Source organism: Schistocerca gregaria, chromosome 10 (genome assembly GCF_023897955.1).
Source record: "Schistocerca gregaria isolate iqSchGreg1 chromosome 10, iqSchGreg1.2, whole genome shotgun sequence".
NCBI lineage: Eukaryota > Metazoa > Arthropoda > Insecta > Orthoptera > Acrididae > Schistocerca > Schistocerca gregaria.
The window spans coordinates 184074623-184096737 of record NC_064929.1 but is presented as its reverse complement, the minus strand read 5'-3'; the positions used below and the strand labels follow the sequence as shown (position 1 = coordinate 184096737).

Here is a 22115-nt window from a genome sequence, read left to right as displayed (position 1 = left end):
GAGAAATTAATTGTGAGGACAGAGAAAAGTGCCTTGTGCAGCCTAATAATAATGAGATCCCTACAATGACTCGAGCTGAACACTGGACAACTCCATTAGGCAAAGCTGTGGTTGATTTCCTTCAATCTCTTTGTCTAGTTGAAGCTTGTGTACCATTTCAAATGACATCACTGTCATCGAGTTGTAAATTCTGAACTTTGATTCCTTTTTTATATATACATGGAAGGAATTTAGTTAAATGGTTGCTGTGAATGTGGAAATAATGTTCCACTACTGCAGAACAAGAATCTTGAGGGGAGGGAGAGTTTTGAGTGGTGCTGAGCCAACTAAAATATAGAAGCCATGTCAAACTCAAAAGGATTCGATAGATTCAAGAACAGCAGCGTGCAGGAGATGGCATACATACCTTGTGGTGAGACATCGGCAGCAGAGAATAATAGTAGTGAACATGTGCCAAATCTGGGTGTTCAGGGCACCAAATATTGATAAAAAAAGGTGACTCCAGTCAGCAGCTCAGAAAAACTGTTGCTCTTGTCACATCCCAATGGAAACTGCACAAACATCTGGACAGAGTGGTTTGTATTGAGACCCTATAACATGTATCAGTGGTGACTGGAATAGGAGAGTATGTCATTATTGATAATTTACCTTTCATCATGATGAAATCTTCCCCAGTTATTACTCAAGTAAGAGGTTGTTCATGCTGTAACATTTTGATGTGTTTCAATACTTGCCATCCTTTCTATGGCTGTTCAGATGAATGTGATCCTAACTGTTTTTATCTCATACGTAAACTCCCTCAACACAATAAATTATGTGAAATTCAAGAATTTCCCATTAAGCTGTCTTTGACTACTGGACACAGATGAAATTGTGAGCTTTTCTACATAAAAACATTCTCAGCTTTAACATGGGACTCTCATCCAGTTAGAACCAGCTGGCAGCATAGGCAGTAAAAAACAAATGTCTAGTGACAAGCTAGGACATAGAAGAAACTATTTGCGGAAAAAAAATTAAAAACCTTCCCTTCCCACCATGTAATACAAAAAATAATAGAATGTCACTTTCTCCAATACCAGTAAACCCCCTATTTTTATAGAATTGAACTCCCATGTGTAAAGCAGCTTGAAACACCTGATTAGTTTACAAATGTGTTAACATATTAAATATGGAGGTCATTGCAAAGTTCACAACAAATATTTTTTGTCTTGAAAATGGTAGTAAATTAAAAATTCTGAAATACGCAAATGGACGGTTTGTTCAGAAGTAAACATTATAGATAGGGAGATGGAGGAACACACACAAACACACACACACACACACACACACACACACACACACACACACACACAAACCACCACCACCACCACCACCACCACCATAAGATATACCACAAGGAAAAGACAAAACAAATTTTGTTGTTTCATGGTCAACTCACACTGTGGCCTCTCTTCATGCTTCATCCTCCTGGAAAGGACTGCCATCTAGCATCATGTCATGTTACTGTGGATTCTTGCGGAGACACCTGATGCCATGGAATGTGTGTAATTTGTAATGTACTAATGTGTACTGTCGCAATTGACTATAAAACACATTTGCCACAACAAACTTTTTTTTCCGTCTTTTTTCTTATGCTACATCATTCTGGCAAATGTTAGTGTTCATCCATCCTCTTACTTGTAATGTTTACACATGAACTTACCTTCCATTTGCATATTTCACAACTTTTTAATTCATTACAATTTTCGAGACAGAAAGTAGTTGCCATGACTTTTGCAATGACCCTTGTATTCGATATTAAACTTATGAGAAAATTTTTAGAAAAAGTTTGACATTATGTTTAAAGTTTTTTACAAGTCATGAAATGATCTCATTCTCAAATAATGGATGAATATAGCCTGGATATTTCCACACGGTAAGTTATGCTTCCCCAAGGTATATACACAGTTCTTAACTGTAATACTTGTCTTGCTATGTTAAATCTCCAATATAAGACAATAACTCTTAATGAATAGATTCAGACCACATTTTAAATTTGGTCAATAACAATATAAAAATTTAAATTCAAAGTTTTGTTGCACCTGGAATCCATCATACAGGCAACTTGCAGTTGGGAAGTTTACCATGACTTGGGTTAGCTGTTTCGTAATATAGGTGCTTCACCTTGAGTTGGTGGTTTCTCAGAACACTGTACCAACAGGGAAATTCACCTGCAAAATTACAAGGAAACGGTATGGTTGGCCTATACTTACTTGCAGAAAGTGAAATTTCAATTGCTGCCAACAGAAACATGCAACAAAACCTAGTATGTTGTTTACCAACCAATATCTTCAGATTTGTATATAGAATGAGCACCATTAAACATGCACATAACCCATGAGTGGACTTGAAAGAACTGTCCACCTTTGGGACACCTAGTACCAAACTGCTGAATGTGCTCTACAGGATGACGTGAGGCACCTGAATGCCGCTATCACACCACAAATGCTACATGGATCCTCCCACACATTCTAGTTTTCCTGAATTCCAGAGATGGGAAGTTGCTCTCTGACACACTCTTGCATACCGCCAGTCTCTTGGACTTGACCTCCATTAATTATATTCACTCTATTTTACTCATTTTATGATAATATAATGTAATTGGATCGATAAAAGAAATCTACTCAGCACGCAGTCCCTTTAATCTATCAAATTACATTACATTACCATCAATTGATTATTTTTGTTGATATACTTTTCTCATTTATAGAATTCCATACTTAACATTATTTCTTCATTTTTATTTTTTTCTGCATTTTCTTTAGTTCTATTTGCCACTTAATTTCTCTTCCTCTTTATCTTTCCGCTTCTCATATTGTCCTACCATCTCTGGACTGAAGTTGGCACACTGCTTACCAGTGTACTATCTTTGACCTCCTACTTTCTCCCAATCTTGCCCTCCATCTTTACCTCCTCAAATCAAGACGAGCAACTAAAATGAGTACAGTGTAAATGGCGTTTGTAGGCAATGCCACAGTCAATCTTTCACCACAACCTTCATTTGGAATTCACATTTTTTGGTTTTGACAAGCCATAACACCTTTCCAGCTAACTTATTCCTTGGGCTATACTACAAATCAGTCTATCACTACAACCAAACTGACCAGCTTTAGGCTAAGGGCAATTGTACTGTACACATTTTAAGATCTGATCACATCAGGTGTATCCTTTTTGACTTTGGGTCTGAGTGGCCTGCCTCTCCTCTCTCAGTTTCTCCTTGTACAAGCAAACTAACAGATCCAGAACTGAGACAACAGTTTTTTCTTCTACCTTTAAATGTGTATGTTGGTGGAACTTGGAATTCTACTTTATAACACTAACATTCTAGTAACTACTGCACTGCATAACCACACAATAATTAAGCTTTGTTAGTGTCTGTGTATCACTTAATTAATGCTTTAGATTTTGAATGGACACTTAACAGATACGCGTGCTTAAGCTCTTTTTACATGCATGTAAAATGTAACTTAAGACTGAAACAACAAATCATGATGATTGTGCAGAATGATTTATACAAAATAATTTGCCAAACATTGTTTTTAAAATCAGGCTTCCATGAGGCTGTGGGTGATGTCATGGCACTGTCAGTGTCAACACCGAAACACCTGCGCAAAGTGGGGCTGTTGGACGGTGCAAGTACAGATGACCCCGAGGCGACCATCAACTATCTCTACCTGCAAGGACTGCAGAAGATTGTCTTCCTACCATTTGCTTATGTTGTGGACCTTTGGAGGTGGGCAGTGTTTCAAGGGGAAATAACAAGTGATGCCTACAACTGCAACTGGTGGAAACTCAGGTAAGCGGGACCACCGAGTGTAGGAATTTCCTCACTGACATATGTTTACAGTGGCAGATATATGCTGAGTATTAAGAATCAAACAATGAAAATTCCAGTAGGTATATCAACAATGTAGGAAAAGACAAATTGCTACTTACCGTAAACAAGACACATTAAGTAGCAGACAGGCACAATTAAAAGACACTTACAAAGCTTTCAATCAGAGCCTTTATTGACAAAAGAGAAACACACACCATTCACACACAAGCTAGATCACCTCATCCACACATGACCGCCAACTCTGGCAGCTTGGGCCAGTTTCTGGCATACATTTTTCCTACATTGAGCATTAAGAATATACTATTATGCTAACACATTAGAATAATGTTTACGACATCAGAGTACTTGTTCCTGTTTCATATTAAATCACAAAAGTACCTTACTGCATTCTGTTGATTACACATACTCACTGTTTTTTATAATGTACGGGGGCTATCTGGAAAGGAACATCTGTTTTGAAGTAGTGTGGGAAGAAGTGAGTGGGGCTGTTGGTGCGTGTACTCACACAGCAAACCACTGTGCTAAGAGCTGCAGTAGTGAGGAAACAATACTGCTCCTCATTAGCCTACAGTACCCATTTCAATTGAAAATTCTTCCATATGTGAAACTCATTCTACAATCCAGTTTGTGCTGATAAAATATTTCAGGGCTGTTGACATCCATTGTAAAATCTGTGTTGCATATAGACTGAATGTGATAAGTGGTCTCATTTAAGACTGGGAGGATGAATGTTCACAATAATGACAGACATGGCCAACCATCAATGGGCTGATACAAAAAATTAACAAAAATATTTGTATTACTGGTGTTTCACAATATCTCAGCAGTTGGACAACTTTCTGCAAATGTCCGAAATGTGTAAGAGTCATCTTTCTTCTTGTTCCCGGACTTCATGGGTCAGCTTGTTAATTATAGCGTTTAGCAATGTTAGTGCTAGAGGGTCGCCACCCCTACCCTCCCTAAGGTTAGAGTTTGTGTATCCCATCTGTCTACCTGTCTACTGGTAACCCATTAAAAAGTGTGAGAATGTTTTTTAAATGTTTGTGAATCATGTAACTCAGGCAACACATTGTTACCAGACTGGTATTCTCCTAGCCACTGGTATTCACCAAGCCACATGTGGGAAACAGCCAAAACACACATCCAGGCTGGCCGGCACATTGGCCTTCGTCATTAATCTGCTGGACAGATCCGATCTGGCACCTCTCCAAATCCCGACTGCTCCTCTGGGTTTTCTTTTTCATTACAGAAGGAGGCAGCCGACTGAACAGAAACATAATTGGTAATGAGACATGGGTTTCTCACACTAACATGGAGGGAAAAGAGTTATGGCTACCATTTTTTGGGAAGCTAAATAAATATTGTTTTCGGATGTCATGAACATTGGAAATCAGTTAATTCTGAAGTCCATTGTGAGACATCATGAAAACAGAAGAGCCATTCAAAACAAGCAATGCAGTCTATTCAATACAGATGGTGTGTTTTCGAATGACAGCGTTCACTCACACAAGATTTATTCAATAAGTTTGAATGGCACATTTTTGAACACCTGCCTTACAGCCCAGACTTGACTGAGTGATTTCCACCTCTTCACGCACATGAAAAATTGGCCCATTTCCCAACATTTCGACTCTGATGAAGAACTTCAGGATGCTATCATAGGCTACTGCAATCCCAGGTGACACAATTTTGTACAGGGTGAAATTTGTCGACTCATTATGAGATGTGGTAAATGCTTAAATCTAAATGTTGATTATATAGACAAGTAATACAGAGATGGAGTTTTAAGATTTTTGTAAGAAACTTGCTGTAATTATTCCTGTATTTCATTTATAGCTTACTGGACATTACCTTCTGGCTAGCACAGACCGGTATGTCTTAGTAAGATTGTGTACCTGCAGGTTTATGTATTACTGATTTCTTTTTTTCTAGGGGCCAATACCAGGGTATTGAACCACCAGTTGATAGGACTGAAGAAGACTTCGATCCTGGCTCAAAGTATCATGTCATTGCCAGTGTACCTTACATAAGGTAAGAATACAGTGTGCATGTATGTGGCAATACTTTTCAATCAACTTACCTGGAAAAAATTTTTCTCCTCCATACACTCAAGATAACATACATGTACCGACCTTCTATAAATCCTTACCTGTTTAGTTGTTACGTCTAATTTAAGTGGTGTCACAAGATGTAGTGCAGAAACAGGACCCTCTCTCTCATTATTTGAAAAAAAAAAAAAAAAAAAAAAAAAACACTGGTTGCCTTTTTGTCCACCCTGAAGAGTGTCAACTCCAACTTGTAGTAGAAAATACAAAATCTCTATAAGGTATGCTGCTGACTGTAAGATGCTCACTTTCTGTAGTTATCAGAATTATAAAGAAGAAGGTGGCAGTAGGTTAATTTAGTTGGAGGGCATAGTGCAGGTAATTTTTGTGGTTGCTGGGAAAAAGCAGTGTTTACAAATATCTGTTGTCCTTTTCTTTACTTCCACAGAAGGCTCAATGCTCAATTTTCAATTATTGATCAGTCCCGTAAATTTTGACTCTACTGTGTGTCATGGACTTTTGGGGCTATTCACTCAGAAATGGTGGGGAGGGTGGGGGGAGTATTGAGCCAAAATATCTTAGACATTTTAAGTTGTACAGAAACAATAAGCCGGATATGAGGTCACATGGTTGGCTGTGTCTGAGGCCTTCTCATTGTGAGATGGTGTTACTATAATTACAAAACTGACACATCCAATATGACAGTGAGGGGTCGCAATTATGATCCATGGAATATGCAGATAATAAACAATATCACAAAACTGAAGTTGCATATGGCCACACTAGTTGGTTGTGAATTTCTTTAAGGAGCATCTTTTAAAGGTAGTTCACCACAGCGTAGGTACATTTCGTAATTTATTTCTCCTCATTGTCTTTAGAGACTGTTTTTATAAACATTTATGACTTTATACTTAATTTTGGACTATGTTACAATTTTTTTACTACTTCAGAAACAAAGTGCTTAGAATAGCTAACAGTAAAATCTTTTAAAAACTGTCAACTGGTATCTGATTTTTAAAAATTTTGAACAATTGGAGAGTACACCTTCTAATCAAACAGTGAGCTAAGCCAAGTATTCTTTGTTCACAGGTATTTTGTAAGCTTCATAATACAGTTCCAGTTCCATCGAGCTCTGTGTATTGAGGCCGGAGAATATGATCCTCAGGATGAGTCAAAACCCCTGCACGAGTGTGACATTTACCAGAGCACCAAGGCAGGCAACTTGTTATCGTAAGTACAACACATACCATATGCTGTTACTGTCATCACAAAGTCCAGTATTTTTTTTTTTTTTTAAAAAGAAAACCCTCTAGATATTATCAAAGTAACAGAATTATCTTTATACAAATTAATGACACGTTCCCTGCTCATCAAACTTGTCAATATGCTGTGCAGAAACAATGCTATTGTTTCACAAGACCCATGTGTCAGTGAAACTTGTATAAGAAACTTCGTGCATTCATTTCTAGCCAAATAGCTCTTCTGATGTTTTACTGCAAATGTACATCACAAACAGAATTTTGCAGACCCCATGAATATTTTCACATCTGACAGGCTTAAGCTATGGATACCAAACAAGTCCTACATTATATTTTACATGGGCATTAGAACTGATTGCATTATCATGAGGCATAATATTCACAAGCCCCACCACCATTTACCTACTCTGAAACACACTGCAAATGATTTTTAGGGCAGAAACTGTTTGCATGAGCTTCATTGTTTTAAGATTTTGAATGCCTTACTTGTATAGATTGTTGTCATGACCAAGTGAAGTGACACAGTATTAAGACAACAGTCTGACTCCACGTCTGGTTGACCATATTGAATTTTTCCACGGTTTCCTAATTAAATGAAAGTAAATAAATGTCCTCTGAAAGGGAACAGTCAATTTCCTTTCCCAATCTGTGTCCGAGTTCTGTTTCTAACGACCTCACCGCTGATGGTACTTTAGATTCCAGTCTTCCTTCTTTCTCGGTGTTTTGATTCTGGTGTAACATAAGCCATCTTTGGCAATGAATTGAATGAAAAATTAATCACGTTCATTACTGCAATCACAGTCATTACTGTATTGCTCAAGGAAATACAAGGCACTGGCTACTCAATTGGTTCAGTCATGCATGCTTAATGATACAGATAGCTGTATCATAGGTGCAACCACAACAGAAAGATGGTTCCCTATCTGGATCTCCACCGTAGTAGTACAAGTTTATATGCTGACTAGCTCCACAGATGAAGAAGAGATTGAAACAATGTGTGAGATAAATGACATCATTCAGACAGTTAAGAAAGATGAAAAATTAATTGTGATGGATGACTGGAATTCCATAGTAGGAAAAGGAAGAGAAGCAAAAAATAGTAGGAGAACACGAATTGGAGAACAGGAATGAAAGAGGGATTCACCTTGTAGAATTTTGCACAGAGCGTAATTTAATCATTGCTAACACTTGGTTTAAGACCCATGAAAGTTATATGTGTGGAAGAGATCTCAGGACACAAGAATGTTTCAGATTGATTATACAGTGGTAGCACAGATATTTTGAAACCAGGATTTATACTGTACATTTCCAGGGGCAGATGTGGACTCTGACCATAATTTATTAGTTATGAACTGAAGATTCAAACTGAATAAATTGCAAAACATTTGGAAGTTAAGGAGATGGGTCAGGGATAGATTGAAAGAACCAGGGGTTGCTGAAAGTTTCAGAGGGAACGACTGACTGAGAAAGTGAAAAGGGATACAATTGAAGACAAGTGGGTAGCTTTGAGAGATGAAGCAGCACAGCAACACACAAGTATATAGACAAGGCATAATAAAAAGCCTTGGGTAACACAGATACACAATTTAACTGATAAGAGAAGAAATTATAAAAAAGCAGGAAATGAAGCAGGCGAAAGGGAATACATATGGTTAGAAATTGAGATGCACAGAAAATGCAAAATGGCTGAGCAGGAATGGCTAGAGGACAAATGCAAGGATGTAGAAATATCCATGACAAGGACAAAAACAGATGTTACCTACAGGAAAATTAAAAAGACCTTTGGAGAAAATGGAAGCAACTGTATGAACATAAAGGGCTCAGATGGCAAGCCAGTACTAAGCAAAGAAGGGAAACTCAAGGACAAGATTGTAGAAAGAGAATAGTAAGTAGATGAGATGAGAGATAATGATCTGAATCAGAATAATCTGACACAGCACTGAAAGACCTAAGTACAAAAAGTTCCCTGAAGTAGGCAATGTTTTCACAGAATTATTGAATCCTTGGAAGAGCCAGCCATGGCAGAACCAATAGGAAATGGCTGAGATTATCCTACAAGACAAAGACACAGGAATGGAATACACCAGAAAGCATTCTGTGATAGGTAGATACCTAGGAGAGTATGTAACTGGAAGAAGTGGGAGCACAAGTAGGAGAAGATGAGGTGAACTTTCTGTATGTCCAGAGAAGTTTAAATATACAAGCACAAAGGCTGGACATTACAAAGCAATGTTGAGGAATGCAGTATTATTTGTGGCTAAGATGATAACTATAGGAAGACATGGTGTGGAACACGTGGTGAAAGAAGAATGAATAACACTGAGCTCTAAAAGGCTGTGTGAAATGGATCCAAAGACCTAGGGAGAAGCTGTACCAGAGCATGAAGACAACAGCATGAGAAATCAGATTGAAAAGGACAAGTCTGGCGAGACATGGCAATAGGTAAAATATGGGTAGGTTAGCAAGAATATCGGAAACAACATGTAAGGCAAGAGGAAGGACAGGAACCAGGTGGGCTGTTGAAAACCTGAAGGACTGGTCATATTTAGGGACTGAGCAGAAGGGGAGGAAAACTGGAGATGCAAATAAAAATTGACCATTATGTCAGAGCTCAACGAAAGAGAAGACAATAAGATTTCAGGAGGAGGGCGGAATAGAAGACGGGAAATGATAAAGAGGTTCCAGGAGGAGAAACGCAGTTCATGACGATGTTATCTGTGACCCTACACAGGCTGTACAAAAGAAGCAAATCTTCTTGTATTATAATTAGCTGTTTATTGTGTATCTGAGGGAAAACAAAAACCAGAAACTGCTGCCTGGCATGCTAGGTACAGTAATAATACGCACTGCCAAGGGAATTATACCCCAGTGGTAGCAAGTAATTCTCTCATATTCAAAAGGCAAGACATAGAACATAATGATGATAAGATGTTCTGGGAAATCCCTTGATATTCACATTTACTGTATATTTAACACAATATGAATTATTGTGTTTTATTAGGAACATCCAGTGAATTGTGGAGTTTTTATGCTACCTTCATTTCATTCAAGGAGACACACAAGAAGTATTTTCTCTTCTCTTTTCTCATGAACTGTTCCTACCACTAACACTAATACATGTAATAAACCACAGAATTAAATGAAAATTATTACTGTTTTGCTAAATTTCCATTGACATTAATGTGTTTCAGAAAAATGCTGCAGATGGGCTCCTCAAAGCCGTGGCCTGATGCAATGGAGGTGGTGACAGGACAGCGGCTGATGGATGCCAGTGGTCTCCTAGAGTACTTCAGACCTCTGCACAAGTGGCTTGAACAGGAGAATGCCAAGACTAGTGAATACATTGGCTGGGATCCCACAGACAAACGTAAGTACTTTTCATCATTTTCTGTGCTCATCATTTAACTGTGTTGAAACATCCCTTTATCTTTGAATTAGGAAAAAAAAGCTTCCCTGTTGTAAAACCAGTGCTGCGGCAGTATAGATTCCTTAACCCTTTGAGTGCCAGTGGTATCTGTGTCAAACCACCACTTTATTAATTTTGTTTTGAAGTGCCAGTGCCTTGTGCATGAGACCACCGGTGCTCTTGTACGACAGAGGCATCCAACGGTACACTGAGGTGCTTCTAAGAATGTAGTGAATTTCAGCAGTCACTTATAGCATTCAATGCAACAGTCTGCACTGAGTTTTTGCTACATGGTTGTAGGAGATTGATGTGGATTTTTCTTATAGTGGTTATACTGAGTTGATCATTGGCAGTGAAAGTACATCTATCTAAAGTTTAAGATAAATTTTGAGTTTGTACTACTGCGTTTTTGAGTGGTATTTACATTTATAAGTTTTGTAACAGGATATAAATTTATCAAATTTAGGTCCTTTCTTGCTAATTATTTTGCACATTTTGTAGACAATATGAGTTCATGGAAGTTTCATGATGTGGGAATGTGACTAGAATAAATGTAAATTTGCTTTCAGACATATTACATGAAGTTATAGGTGGTTGAAAACTGTTATGTTCCAGTGGTTCCAAACTTAAACCACCCTCTTAAAAAAGTGAATGTCTACTTTTTATCAATTTCTTGTTGTATCGGTTGCTTACTATGACAGTAAAGTTTAATTTAGTGAAAAGTTCTACAATTATAAATTGTTGGGACTCACAGGGCTAATCAGCAAATGCTACATATATTTTGGATAAGCCAAATTTTTCATGTTGCTGTTTGGAGATATTTTCTGAATATTTTGATCTGTGGTCTTGCCCATATTTATCTTTGTATCTGTATCGGCCAGGAAATATCTGCAGAACAACACAATTGGCTGATATGCATTCTGAGTATGGGTTCACTGAATTTGATGTGAGAGCTGTATGAGAAAAGTGAAGTAGGCACTACTGGCAGTTAGTACAGTGAGCGGTGGAACTAGATCTTTCTGCAAACAAAACTGACAGTGCATGCTATTGATATTTGCAGTGTTATGTGTGTGTTTTCAGTGCAGCACAGATACAAATATACAACCAGTGTAAGAATTCTAGCAAAATACAATTATTCTGTAGAAGCCATAGGAGATCAAGTGCCCCTTATACCAAAATACCCAGAATATACATTGGACAACCTGCAAAACTTTATTGGTTTAACCCGTATACGAGGTGTGATTAAAAAGTAACAAGAATTTTTGTTTTTCATAAACAACCTTTATTTATTCGTCAACATAAACTTTGTTGCCTTCAAAATAATCCCCTTGAGATATAACACACTCGTGCCAGCACTTTTTCCAAACTTGGAAGCACTTCTGGCGCTCACTTTTCATAATGATTTCAGTCAGCTCCTTCAGGAATTCTATTTTTACCTCAACAGTGGTCTCAAAATGAAATCCTTTCATGGTACTCTTCAGCCTCAAGAGTAGAAAGAGGTCACAGGGGGGCCACATCTGAGGCAACACAATAGTTTTGCTTTTTTATCCAAAAATCATGAACAGGCACTGATATGTGAATGGGAGCATTATCGCGGTGCAATTTCCACGAGTGGTTTTGCCGCAGTTCTGATCATATTCTTTGGATTGCTTCAGACAAACGGTGTGTAACTACCAGGTAGTATTCCTTATTGACAGTACGACAGTATGGTAGGAGCCCATGATGGACTGCCCCATTATAATGGAAGAAATCAGTGAGAACAAGCTTCACATGTGACAAACTTGTTGAATTTTTTTCAGTTTTGTCTCTTCAGGCAGTTTCCATTGGGATGACTGGACCGGGGTTTCAAAGTCATACCCATGTAATGTCGCCTTTTATAACCTTCTTTAGAAATTCTGTACTGTTGTCGACTTCATCCATTCCTGAGCAATGTCTATATGACATAATTTCTGGTCAAAATTCAACAATTTAAAAACAAACTTTGCTGCTACACGCATCCCCAAAAGAAAAAAAGAAAAAATAAATAAAAAAAATTGTGTGGCATGAACCATAGGGTGTGTTGATATCCTCAGCAACCTCTGTGATGGTGATTTTTGAGAACCATTGTCTTCACTACTTCCACACTGTCGTCAGTAATTGATGCACTAGAGCATCCAGGACAGCCATCATCTTTAACTTCTCTACCCTCTATGAAATGTATACCACTCATAAACTTTTGTCTTACTCATAGTAGATTTGCCAAAAGCTACAGTCTATTTAGCATACGGTTCAGCATTTAGAATGCAGTGCTGCACTTCATTCCATTTTCAAGCAAAATTTAATGCAAATTATTTGCAATTTTTTTAAAGTAGAAATTTGCCAGGCACTTGAAAATGCTTAAAACCTTTTCGACTGTCAAAAATAAACTCAATATTCAAAACAGATGAAAATCCAAACATACATCAAGAACTTGTGTACAAACAGGGTAAAAAAAATTTGAAAATCAAATGTATAAAGCCTACAAAATTAAAAAACTCCCATTACTTTTTGATCATGTCTCATATGTTTCTCACAGATACATGTTACTTCTTTTAGTTAATTTACAGAGTCATCAAGTTCAGTCACCTGTCAAGATTTTTGCATTCCTGCTTTTTGCTGTTGTTTTTTCATCTTTGCACTATCTCTACTGCCTGTAAGCAGTACGTTCCTCTTAAGGGACCTCAGGTGCATTTTCTCTGGTATTACTATAAACAATACATTCAAGTTGGTTAGTATAACATCATTACAAAGATTCTTTCTCCAGTTTCTGATTCACGCAGCAATTAAGTGCAACACACATTTTTTCACTCTAATAATTGAATTTTAACCCACCTGATACTTTAGAAGTAGCTTGTTTACTGGAAAGTGGAATAAAAGAAGCACTCTGACCAGAAAGCTTATTAACTGTATGCTTCTTGTTCCAGATTGTGTGCAGACACGAGTGGAGCTTGAGAAATTGAAGGCACAACCTGTAGAGAAAGAAGACTCAGAGTAGCAGACCACTCCTGCTGTAGCATTAGAATAAACCCACTAAGATGACCTGTCAGAAAGGAGATGCTAATTACTGGAGCTAGCTAGGACATCCCACAAGATGTGAAATGGTGTGCTGCTTGAGACTGGAAATTCAATTTCATTACACCTGTGATGTTAAATAAATTAATAAACAATAAAATTCTGTCAGTCTTTTGAAGATCACAATTCCCATCCACATCCACAACCCTACTATGTATTACAAGTGACACCATCACCTACAGTGGGTTAATGTATGACATAGCTAATAAACTGTCCTAAAGATGAATAAGCATTTCAAAAGAGGAAATGCCACTTATTTCTCACAGATGACTCAATTTGTCACAGACACAACAGCTTGTTTCTTAAACTTTACTACCCTATGTGACTGTAGGTTCTAACTGGAACTTGTAATGTAATGGTTGAATTTTGTTTCTCATACAAGCAGTAAAACTTTCTGGAAAAAATAAAACTCAGTACGCCGGGAAAGCTTTAAACAACACATCAAGCTACTCTAGGGGAGGAAGTGATGGAATGTATCCGAAGATTTGACAAGTTACGTGAAAGAAGAGTGAGGCTGCTGAGCTCACTGATATTCTTATTAAGCTGCATAGACAAGGGCATTATTCCAACATTTGCCAAAATTGTGCATTTCATAAATACCGCTGCTGCAAACAACATCAAATGTAAAGCAAGCATGGCTTTGGTGAGAGAAAGGATTTCTTTACAAGCGATAAAATAGTTGCTTACATACAACAAAATGGTAACAACTAAAGAGAGAAAAGTCTGTACATCAAAACAATCAGATCTATACATGGAACACAATACCTACCTTCAGACTGTTGAAAAATTTGTTACGGCTCCAAAAAATTAGTGTAGGTATGTACACTTTTGTTAAGAGAGATTCAGATAACTATAATATAAAGCTTGCTCATGTGGAAATATTCCACAGCACAATTCTTAGTACATAAGCTGCATCAAATTTGATAATTTCCACTGTCAAAATATTTTTTGCTGATTGTGTTCCACAGCTTTGATAAAACAGAAATGACGCCATGGAACACCATAAGCCTCTTTTTGACTTATTCTTTAACAGTTGAATAGTTTCAATGAATCACAGTTATGCAGTACCTGTTGTACAAATGTCACAGATGCAAAACAATTTCAGGTGAAAGGGTGTTTGAAAACTGTAGTAAGAATACAAGCAACACTTACACATTTTTGTTAACAGTGACATAAAATTTTAGCCAAATAATTATTAACTACAGGAAAAAGTTTACACTATTTTAAAATGTTTGACTAATAGAAGATATTATGTAACATGTATTCTCATATTGAAGGAGGATAAATTTATACTACATACTTCCTTCTATAGAAAAGTAAAATTTTGGATTCGATTCTTTTGGGCATCGAATGTATTGTACTTCTATCTTCCTTTTTATACCAGTCTTCAGGTTTTGTTAAGCGTGCATGAATATATATAAAGAAATTTATTCTGTGTGTCTACTTGTAGCAGATGTTTCCTGACAGGAAGTTATACAATTCACATTCAAAGAAATATGTATTCACTCTTATCTGCTTGCTCTTGCAAAGCTAAGGAAGGGCTTGTGGCAGTGTGACATGATAGGTTTTCAGGGAGCACAGGGAAAAGGGGGGGGGGGGGGGGGGTTGATGCATGGGTGGAATGTGTACAAATAAATCCTACCGGCTGTTTTTCTTTGCCTTTGTTACTGGTCAAAGTTTGGTTTAAAGAGGGCCCAGCTGGATGTTACCAAAGTATGTCATGAGATGGGCAGGCTCCTTTGTTAAGTCAACTTCATGAAGTTACACATCAGGCATCAGAGCCTGCTTAAAGATTAGGTTAAAAGAAGATTCTATTTCATAAAAATGTGTGTATGGCCTATTTGGCCAAGAGTTCCATTTCAGGGAGTTCAGCCACCTGGCGCAAGTCTTTTTATTTGACACCACTTCGGTGACTTGCATGTTGATGATGATGGTGAAGATGATGAGCCCCCGAGTAAGTTCCTGAATTTACTGCCCTCCAGGAAGCGTGTGGCGTGCAAGTTATTCTCGGGACTGAGACCTGGCTGAACCCTGAGATAGGAAGTTCTGAAATATTTAGTGTGGGTTGGAACATGTATCAGAAAGACAGAGTAGACACCGTAGGAGGTGGTATCTTCATTGCAGTTGACAAAAATATTGTGTCTACTGAGGTCGATGTAGAGTGTGATTGTGAAGTTATCTGGACACGTTTAACAGGGCTAGGAGAAATAAAGTTAATTGTTGGGTGTTATTACCGGCCACCAGGTTTCACCGTGGCAGTTCTAGAATCATTCAAAGGGAGTCTACATTCTGTATTGCAGAAGTACCCGGATCATGCTATATTAGTCGGAGGCGACTTCAACCTACCTAGTATAGACTGGGATGTCTATGGATTCATTACAGGTGGTACAGACAAGCTGTCATGTGAATTACTTTTGAACACATTATCCGAAAACTGTCTTGAGCAGCTAAATCAACAGCCAACACGTAATGGAAATATTTTAGATCTGGTAGCCACAAACAGACCAGACCTCATCGACGGTGTCAGTGTTGAGAGGGAATAGTGATCATGATGTTGTCATTACGACTATGGTTACGAAAGTTAAAAAGTTGGTCAAGGAGGCTAGGAGAGTATTCTTACTAGAAAGAGCAGATAAGCAATTGTTAGCATCCCACTTAGTAAATGAATCGACTTAATTTACTTTCGGTATGATGAACGTGGAAGAATTATGGGCAAATTTTAAACACATTGTAAATCACGCATTGGACAAGTATTCGGAGAATGCTCAGGAAGCAAAGGCAGTTGCACTCAGGGTACGAGAAAGATCAGGAGAATGAGGACAGGCAAAAGTTAGTAGAGATTTGTGCTGCTGTGAAAAGAGCGATGCGTGAAGCATTCAACCACTACCACAATCATACCTTAGCAAAAGATCTTGCTGAAAACCCAAGAAAATTTTGGTCTTACGTAAAATCAGTAAGTGGGTCGAAGGCTTCCATCCAGTCACTCACTGATCAGTCTGGCCTAGCAATAGAAGACAGCAAAACGAAAGCTGAAATTTTAAATTTAGCATTTGAGAAATCTTTCACACAGGAGGATCGTACAAACATACCGCCATTTGAGTCTCGTACAGATTCCCGTATGGAGGACACAGTGATAGACATCCCTGGGTTTGTGAAGCAGCTGAATGGGTTGAAAACAAATAAATCGCCAGGTCCTGATGGGATTCCAATTCGGTTTTACAGAGAGTACTCTACTGCATTGGCTCCTTACTTAGCTTGCATTTATTGCGAATCTCTTGCCCAATGTAAAGTCCCGAGCGACTGGAAAAAAGCGCAGGTGACACCTGTATATAAGAAGGGTAGAAGGACGAATCCTCAAAATTACAGACCAATATCCTTAAAATCGGTTTGTTGCAGGATTCTCGAACATATTCTCAGTTCGAATATAATGAATTTCCTTGAGACAATGAAGTTGCTGTCCATGCGTCAGCACGGTATTAGAAAGCATCGCTCCTGCGCGAAACGCAACTCGCCCTTTTTTCACATGATATCTTGCGAACCATGGATGAAGGGTATCAGACGGATGCCATATTCCTTTACTTCCGGAAAGCATTTGACTCGGTGCCCCACGGCAGACTCCTAACTAAGGTACGAGCATATTGGGATTGGTCCCCAAGTATGTGAGTGGCTCGAAGACTTCTTAAGTAATAGAACCCAGTACGTTGTCCTCGATGGTGAGTGTTCATCGGTGGTGAGGGTATCATCTGGAGTGCCCCAGGGAAGTGTGGTACGTCCACTGTTGTTTTCTATCTACATAAATGATCTTTTGGATAGGGTGGATAGCAATGTGCGGCTGTTTGCTGATTATTCTCTGGTGTACGGGAAGGTGTCGTCGTTGAGTGACTGTAGGAGGATACAAGATGACTTGGACAGGATTTGTGATTGGTGTAAAGAATGGCTGCTAACTCTAAATATATATAAATGTAAATTAATGCAGATGAATAAGAAAAAGAATCCTGAAGTGTCTGAATACTCCATTAGTAGTGTAACACTTGACACAGACAACGTCGATTAAACATTTGGGCATAACATTGCAGAGCGGTATGAAGTGGGACAAGCATGTAATGGCAGTTGTGGGGAAGGCGGATATCGTCTTCAGCTCATTGGTAGAATATTGGGAAGATGTGGTTCATCTGTAAAGGAGACTGCTTATAAAACACTAATACCACCTATTCTTGAGTACTGCTCGAGCTTTTGGGATCCCTATCAGGTCGGATTGAGGGAGGACATAGAAACAATTCAGAGGGCTGCTAGATTTGTTACTGGTAGGTTTGATCATCATGCGAGTGTTACGGAAATGCTTCAGGAACTCGGGTGGGAGTCTCTAGAGGAAAGGAGGCATTCTTTTCATGAATCGCTACTGAGGAAATTTAGAGAACCAGCATTTGAGGCTGACTGCAGTACAATTTTCCTGCCGCCAACTTACATTTCGCGCAAAGACCACAAAGATAAGATAAGAGAGATTAGGGCTCGTACAGAGGCATATAGGCAGTCATTTTTCCCTCGTTCTGTTTGGGAGTGGAACAGGGAGAGAAGATGCTAGTTGTGGTATGAGGTACCCTCTGCCACGGACTGTATGGTGGATTGCGGAGTCTGTATGTAGATGTATATGTAGCAGAAGAAATTTTCAACCTGGCTGGAAATCAAACCTCATCCTCTCACATGGCATTCAGCCACACTGATCATCTCATAGTCAGTCAGCTGATGCCTTAACCAACAAACTTTTTTTTCTCTTCATTGATGAATTCTGCAAGATCCTGGAGAATAAGAAGTCTGACAATTTCATTTCAATGAGCTCAAATCTGGGAGACTTTTCTTTGCTTGTCTAATGATAAAGATCCAATCATCTGGTGCATAAATGTGTGAAATTTCTGATAGTAAGAATTTGTGATCAATGACTGTGACTTCACACACTGATCTTGACATAACTTCATGAGAGATAATAACAATTTAATGTTCCATTTTCAGCCAGTGCAATAGTCTCAGATTATTTTGTTATGTGCAGACGTTACACATTCTTACAGTTCTTACTCCAATACGTAAGAAATATTTGAAGTTAATGCCTTTAAAACTTCCAGAAACATATCTTTTCTGAGGCCTCATAATAGGACCTAGCCGAATCGATCCCTGAAGGCACATTTTGTTGACTGTAAACACTAAGTTTCCAGAAGGAATGAAATATGTTGATTGTAGCATTGTGACTTGGGAACACTAGTAGGGAGGATTTTAGCTGGAACTCTTACGGCCTTCCTGGCCATGGTTCCACTGACATTGCCTAATACTTCTCCTTCACTTTTCAGGATGAAGAGAACTTCTTCTCCTTCTGCCCTCTGTTCCACCTCAACTACAGACATTATTGTTAGCTGTTGTGGAGACACTACCTTCCTCAGCAGCTGTGTTCTCTCTGCATTAAAATAAAAAATATGCTGAGACAACGTACATGCCTGTGAAAATACCATAAAATATTGTTATCATACATTTAAGCACAACAGCACATTCTGGTTAATAACTCGTTAGTTAAATAGTCATCAGAGCTCACACACCAAAAAACTAAACAAGGCAAACTGTGACAAAGGATATGCTCTGGTCCTTTTCACCTAAAATTCTGTTGTACTCATGTGGTTTGCACAACAGGTGCTGGATAATGGTTGTTGACCGAAACCAATGGCCCAATGACACATTAAAGAATAAATCAAACAGCAGCTCACAGAGGTACATATCGTTTCTACAACTGTCACCGCCATTTGTAAAAAACAGATTTTGAGAGCCAGTTTGTGCCCTTTAGCTCCCCTTACATTCACAGAAGCTCTTGTTAACGGTGCCAGGTGCTCTCTTGTAGTCGGAGCAGTTTTTCCTCAAGATGTCTGAACTGCTGCTATTTGGCAGCAGTCAGCCAGGCACAGCTGCACATAACTTGGAGTCGGTAGATGAGATGATGAAATGTGGGTTGGACTGCCGCTACACATTATGCAGAGGTGTTACATTGCCTCTCAGCAACCAGTGTCCTATTCCACGCTGTCTCTCTTGAAGATTCTGCCTCCTTGGTTCACTGGATCCTAAAGTCTATTTATTTTATTCAGCTGAACATCTACATGCCTCAGCGATACAGATAGCCGTACCATAGGTGCAACCACAATGGAGGGGTATCTGTTGAGAGGCCAGACAAACATATGGTTCCTGAAGAGGGGCAGCAGCCTTTTCAGTAGTTGCAAGGGCAACAGTGTGGATGATTGACTGATCTGGCCTTGTAACAATAACAAAAAAGGCTTTGCTGTGCTGGTACTGCGAATGGCTGAAAGCAAGGGGAAACTACGGCCATAATTTTTCCCGAGGGCATGGAGCTTTACTGTATGATTAAATGATGATGGTGTCCTCTTGGGTAAAATGTTACGGAGGTAAAATAGTCCCCCATTCGGATCTCCGGGCGGGGACTACTCAAGAGAGGATGTCGTTATCAGGAGAAAGAAAACTGGCGTTCTGTGGATCGGAGCTTGGAGTGTCAGATCCCTTAATCGGGCAGGTAGGTTAGAAAATTTAAAAAGGGAAATGGATAGGTTAAAGTTTTATATAGTGAGACTTAGTGAAGTTCGGTGGCACGAGGAACATGATTCTGGTAAACACAAAATCAAATAGAGGTAATGCAGGAGTCGGTTTAATAATGAATAGGAAAATAGGAATGCTGGTAAGCTACTACAAACAGCATAGTGAACGCATTATTGTGGCCAAGATAGGTACGAAGCCCACACCTACTACAGTAGTACAAGTTTATATGCCAACTAGCTCTGCAGATGACGAAGAAATTGAAGAAATGTATGATCAAATAAAAGAAATTATTCAGATAGTGAAGGGAGATGAAAATTTAATAGTCATGGGTGACTGGAATTCGAGTGTAGGAAAAGGGAGAGAAGGAAACATAGTAGGTGAATATGGATTGGGGCTAAAAAATGAAAGAGGATGCCGCCTGGTAGAATTTTGCACAGAGCACAACTTAATCATAGATAACACTTGGTTTAAGAATCATGGAAGAAGGTTCTATACATGGAAGAACCCTGGAGATACTAAAAGGTATCAGATAGATTATATAATGGTAAGACAGAGATTTAGGAACCAGGTTTTAAGTTGTAAGACACTTCCAGGAGCAGATGTGGACTCTGACCACAATCTATTGTTTGTGACCTGTAGATTAAAACTGAAGAAACTGCAAAAATGTGGGAAATTAAGGAGATGGGCCTGGATAAACTGAAAGAACCAGAGGTTGTACAGAGTTTCAGGGAGAGCATAAGGCAACAATTGACAGGAATGGGGGAAAGAAATACAGTAGAAGAAGAATGGGTAGCTTTGAGGGATGAAGTAGTGAAGGCAGTGGAGGATCAAGTGGGTAAAAAGACGAGGGCTAGTAAAAATCCTTGGGTATCAGAAGAAATATTGAATTTAATTGATGAAAGGAGGAAATATAAATATGTAGTAAATGAAGCAGACAAAAAGGAATATAAACGTCTAAAAAATGAGATCGAGAGGAAGTGCAAAATGGCTAACCAGGGATGGCAGATGACAAATGTAAGGATGTAGGGGCTTATCTCACTAGGGGTAAGATAGATACTGCCTACAGAAAAATTAAAGAGACCTGACAAATGTAAGGATGTAGGGGCTTATCTCACTAGGGGTAAGATAGATACTGCCTACAGAAAAATTAAAGAGACCTTTGGAGATAAGAGAACCACTTGTATGAACATCAAGAGCTCAGATGGAAACGCAGTTCTAAGCAAAGAAGGGAAAGCAGAAAGGTGGAAGGAGTATATAGAGGGTCTATACAAGGGTGATGCACTAGAGGACAATATTATGGAAATGGAAGAGGATGTAGATGAAGATGAAATGGGAGATATGATATTGCGTGAAGAGTTTGACAGGGCACTGAAAGACCTGAGTCGAAACAAGGCCCCTGGAGTAGACAACATTCCATTGGAACCACTGACGGCCTTGGGAGAGCCAGTCCTGACAAAACTCTACCATCTGGTGAGCAAAATGTATGAGACAGGTGAAATACCCTCAGATTTCAAGAAGAATATAATAATTCCAATCCCAAAGAAAGCAGGTGTTGACAGATGTGAAAATTACCGAACTATCAGTTTAAAAAGTCACAGCTGCAAAATACTAACACGAATTGTTTACAGACGAATGGAAAAACTAGTAGAAGCCGACCTCGGGGAAGATCAGTTTTGATTCCGTAGAAACACTGGAACACGTGAGGCAATACTGACCCTACGACTTATCTTAGAAGAAAGATTAAGGAAAGGCAAACCTGCATTTCTAACATTTGTAGACTTAGAGAAAGCTTTTACGATGTTGACTGGAATACTCTCTTTCAAATTCTAAAGGTGGCAGGGGTAAAATACAGGGAG

At 38.7% G+C, this 22115-nt stretch overlaps 1 protein-coding gene across 7 annotated transcripts in view; it reads left to right on the top strand.

The window, feature by feature from the left end:
* The window catches only part of LOC126293313 (angiotensin-converting enzyme-like), a 270653-nt gene extending 256876 nt beyond the window's left edge, over window positions 1-13777 (top strand). For all 7 annotated transcript variants that reach the window (XM_049986454.1, XM_049986453.1, XM_049986456.1 and 4 more), the window contains 5 exons: window positions 3589-3835; window positions 5810-5908; window positions 7012-7152; window positions 10373-10548; window positions 13530-13777. In XM_049986454.1, coding sequence (XP_049842411.1) covers window positions 3589-3835; window positions 5810-5908; window positions 7012-7152; window positions 10373-10548; window positions 13530-13600 — 734 coding nt within the window. In that variant the 3' untranslated portion in view covers window positions 13601-13777. The remainder of the gene's footprint in view (window positions 1-3588; window positions 3836-5809; window positions 5909-7011; window positions 7153-10372; window positions 10549-13529) is intronic.
* The last annotated feature ends 8338 nt before the right edge of the window (window positions 13778-22115 follow it).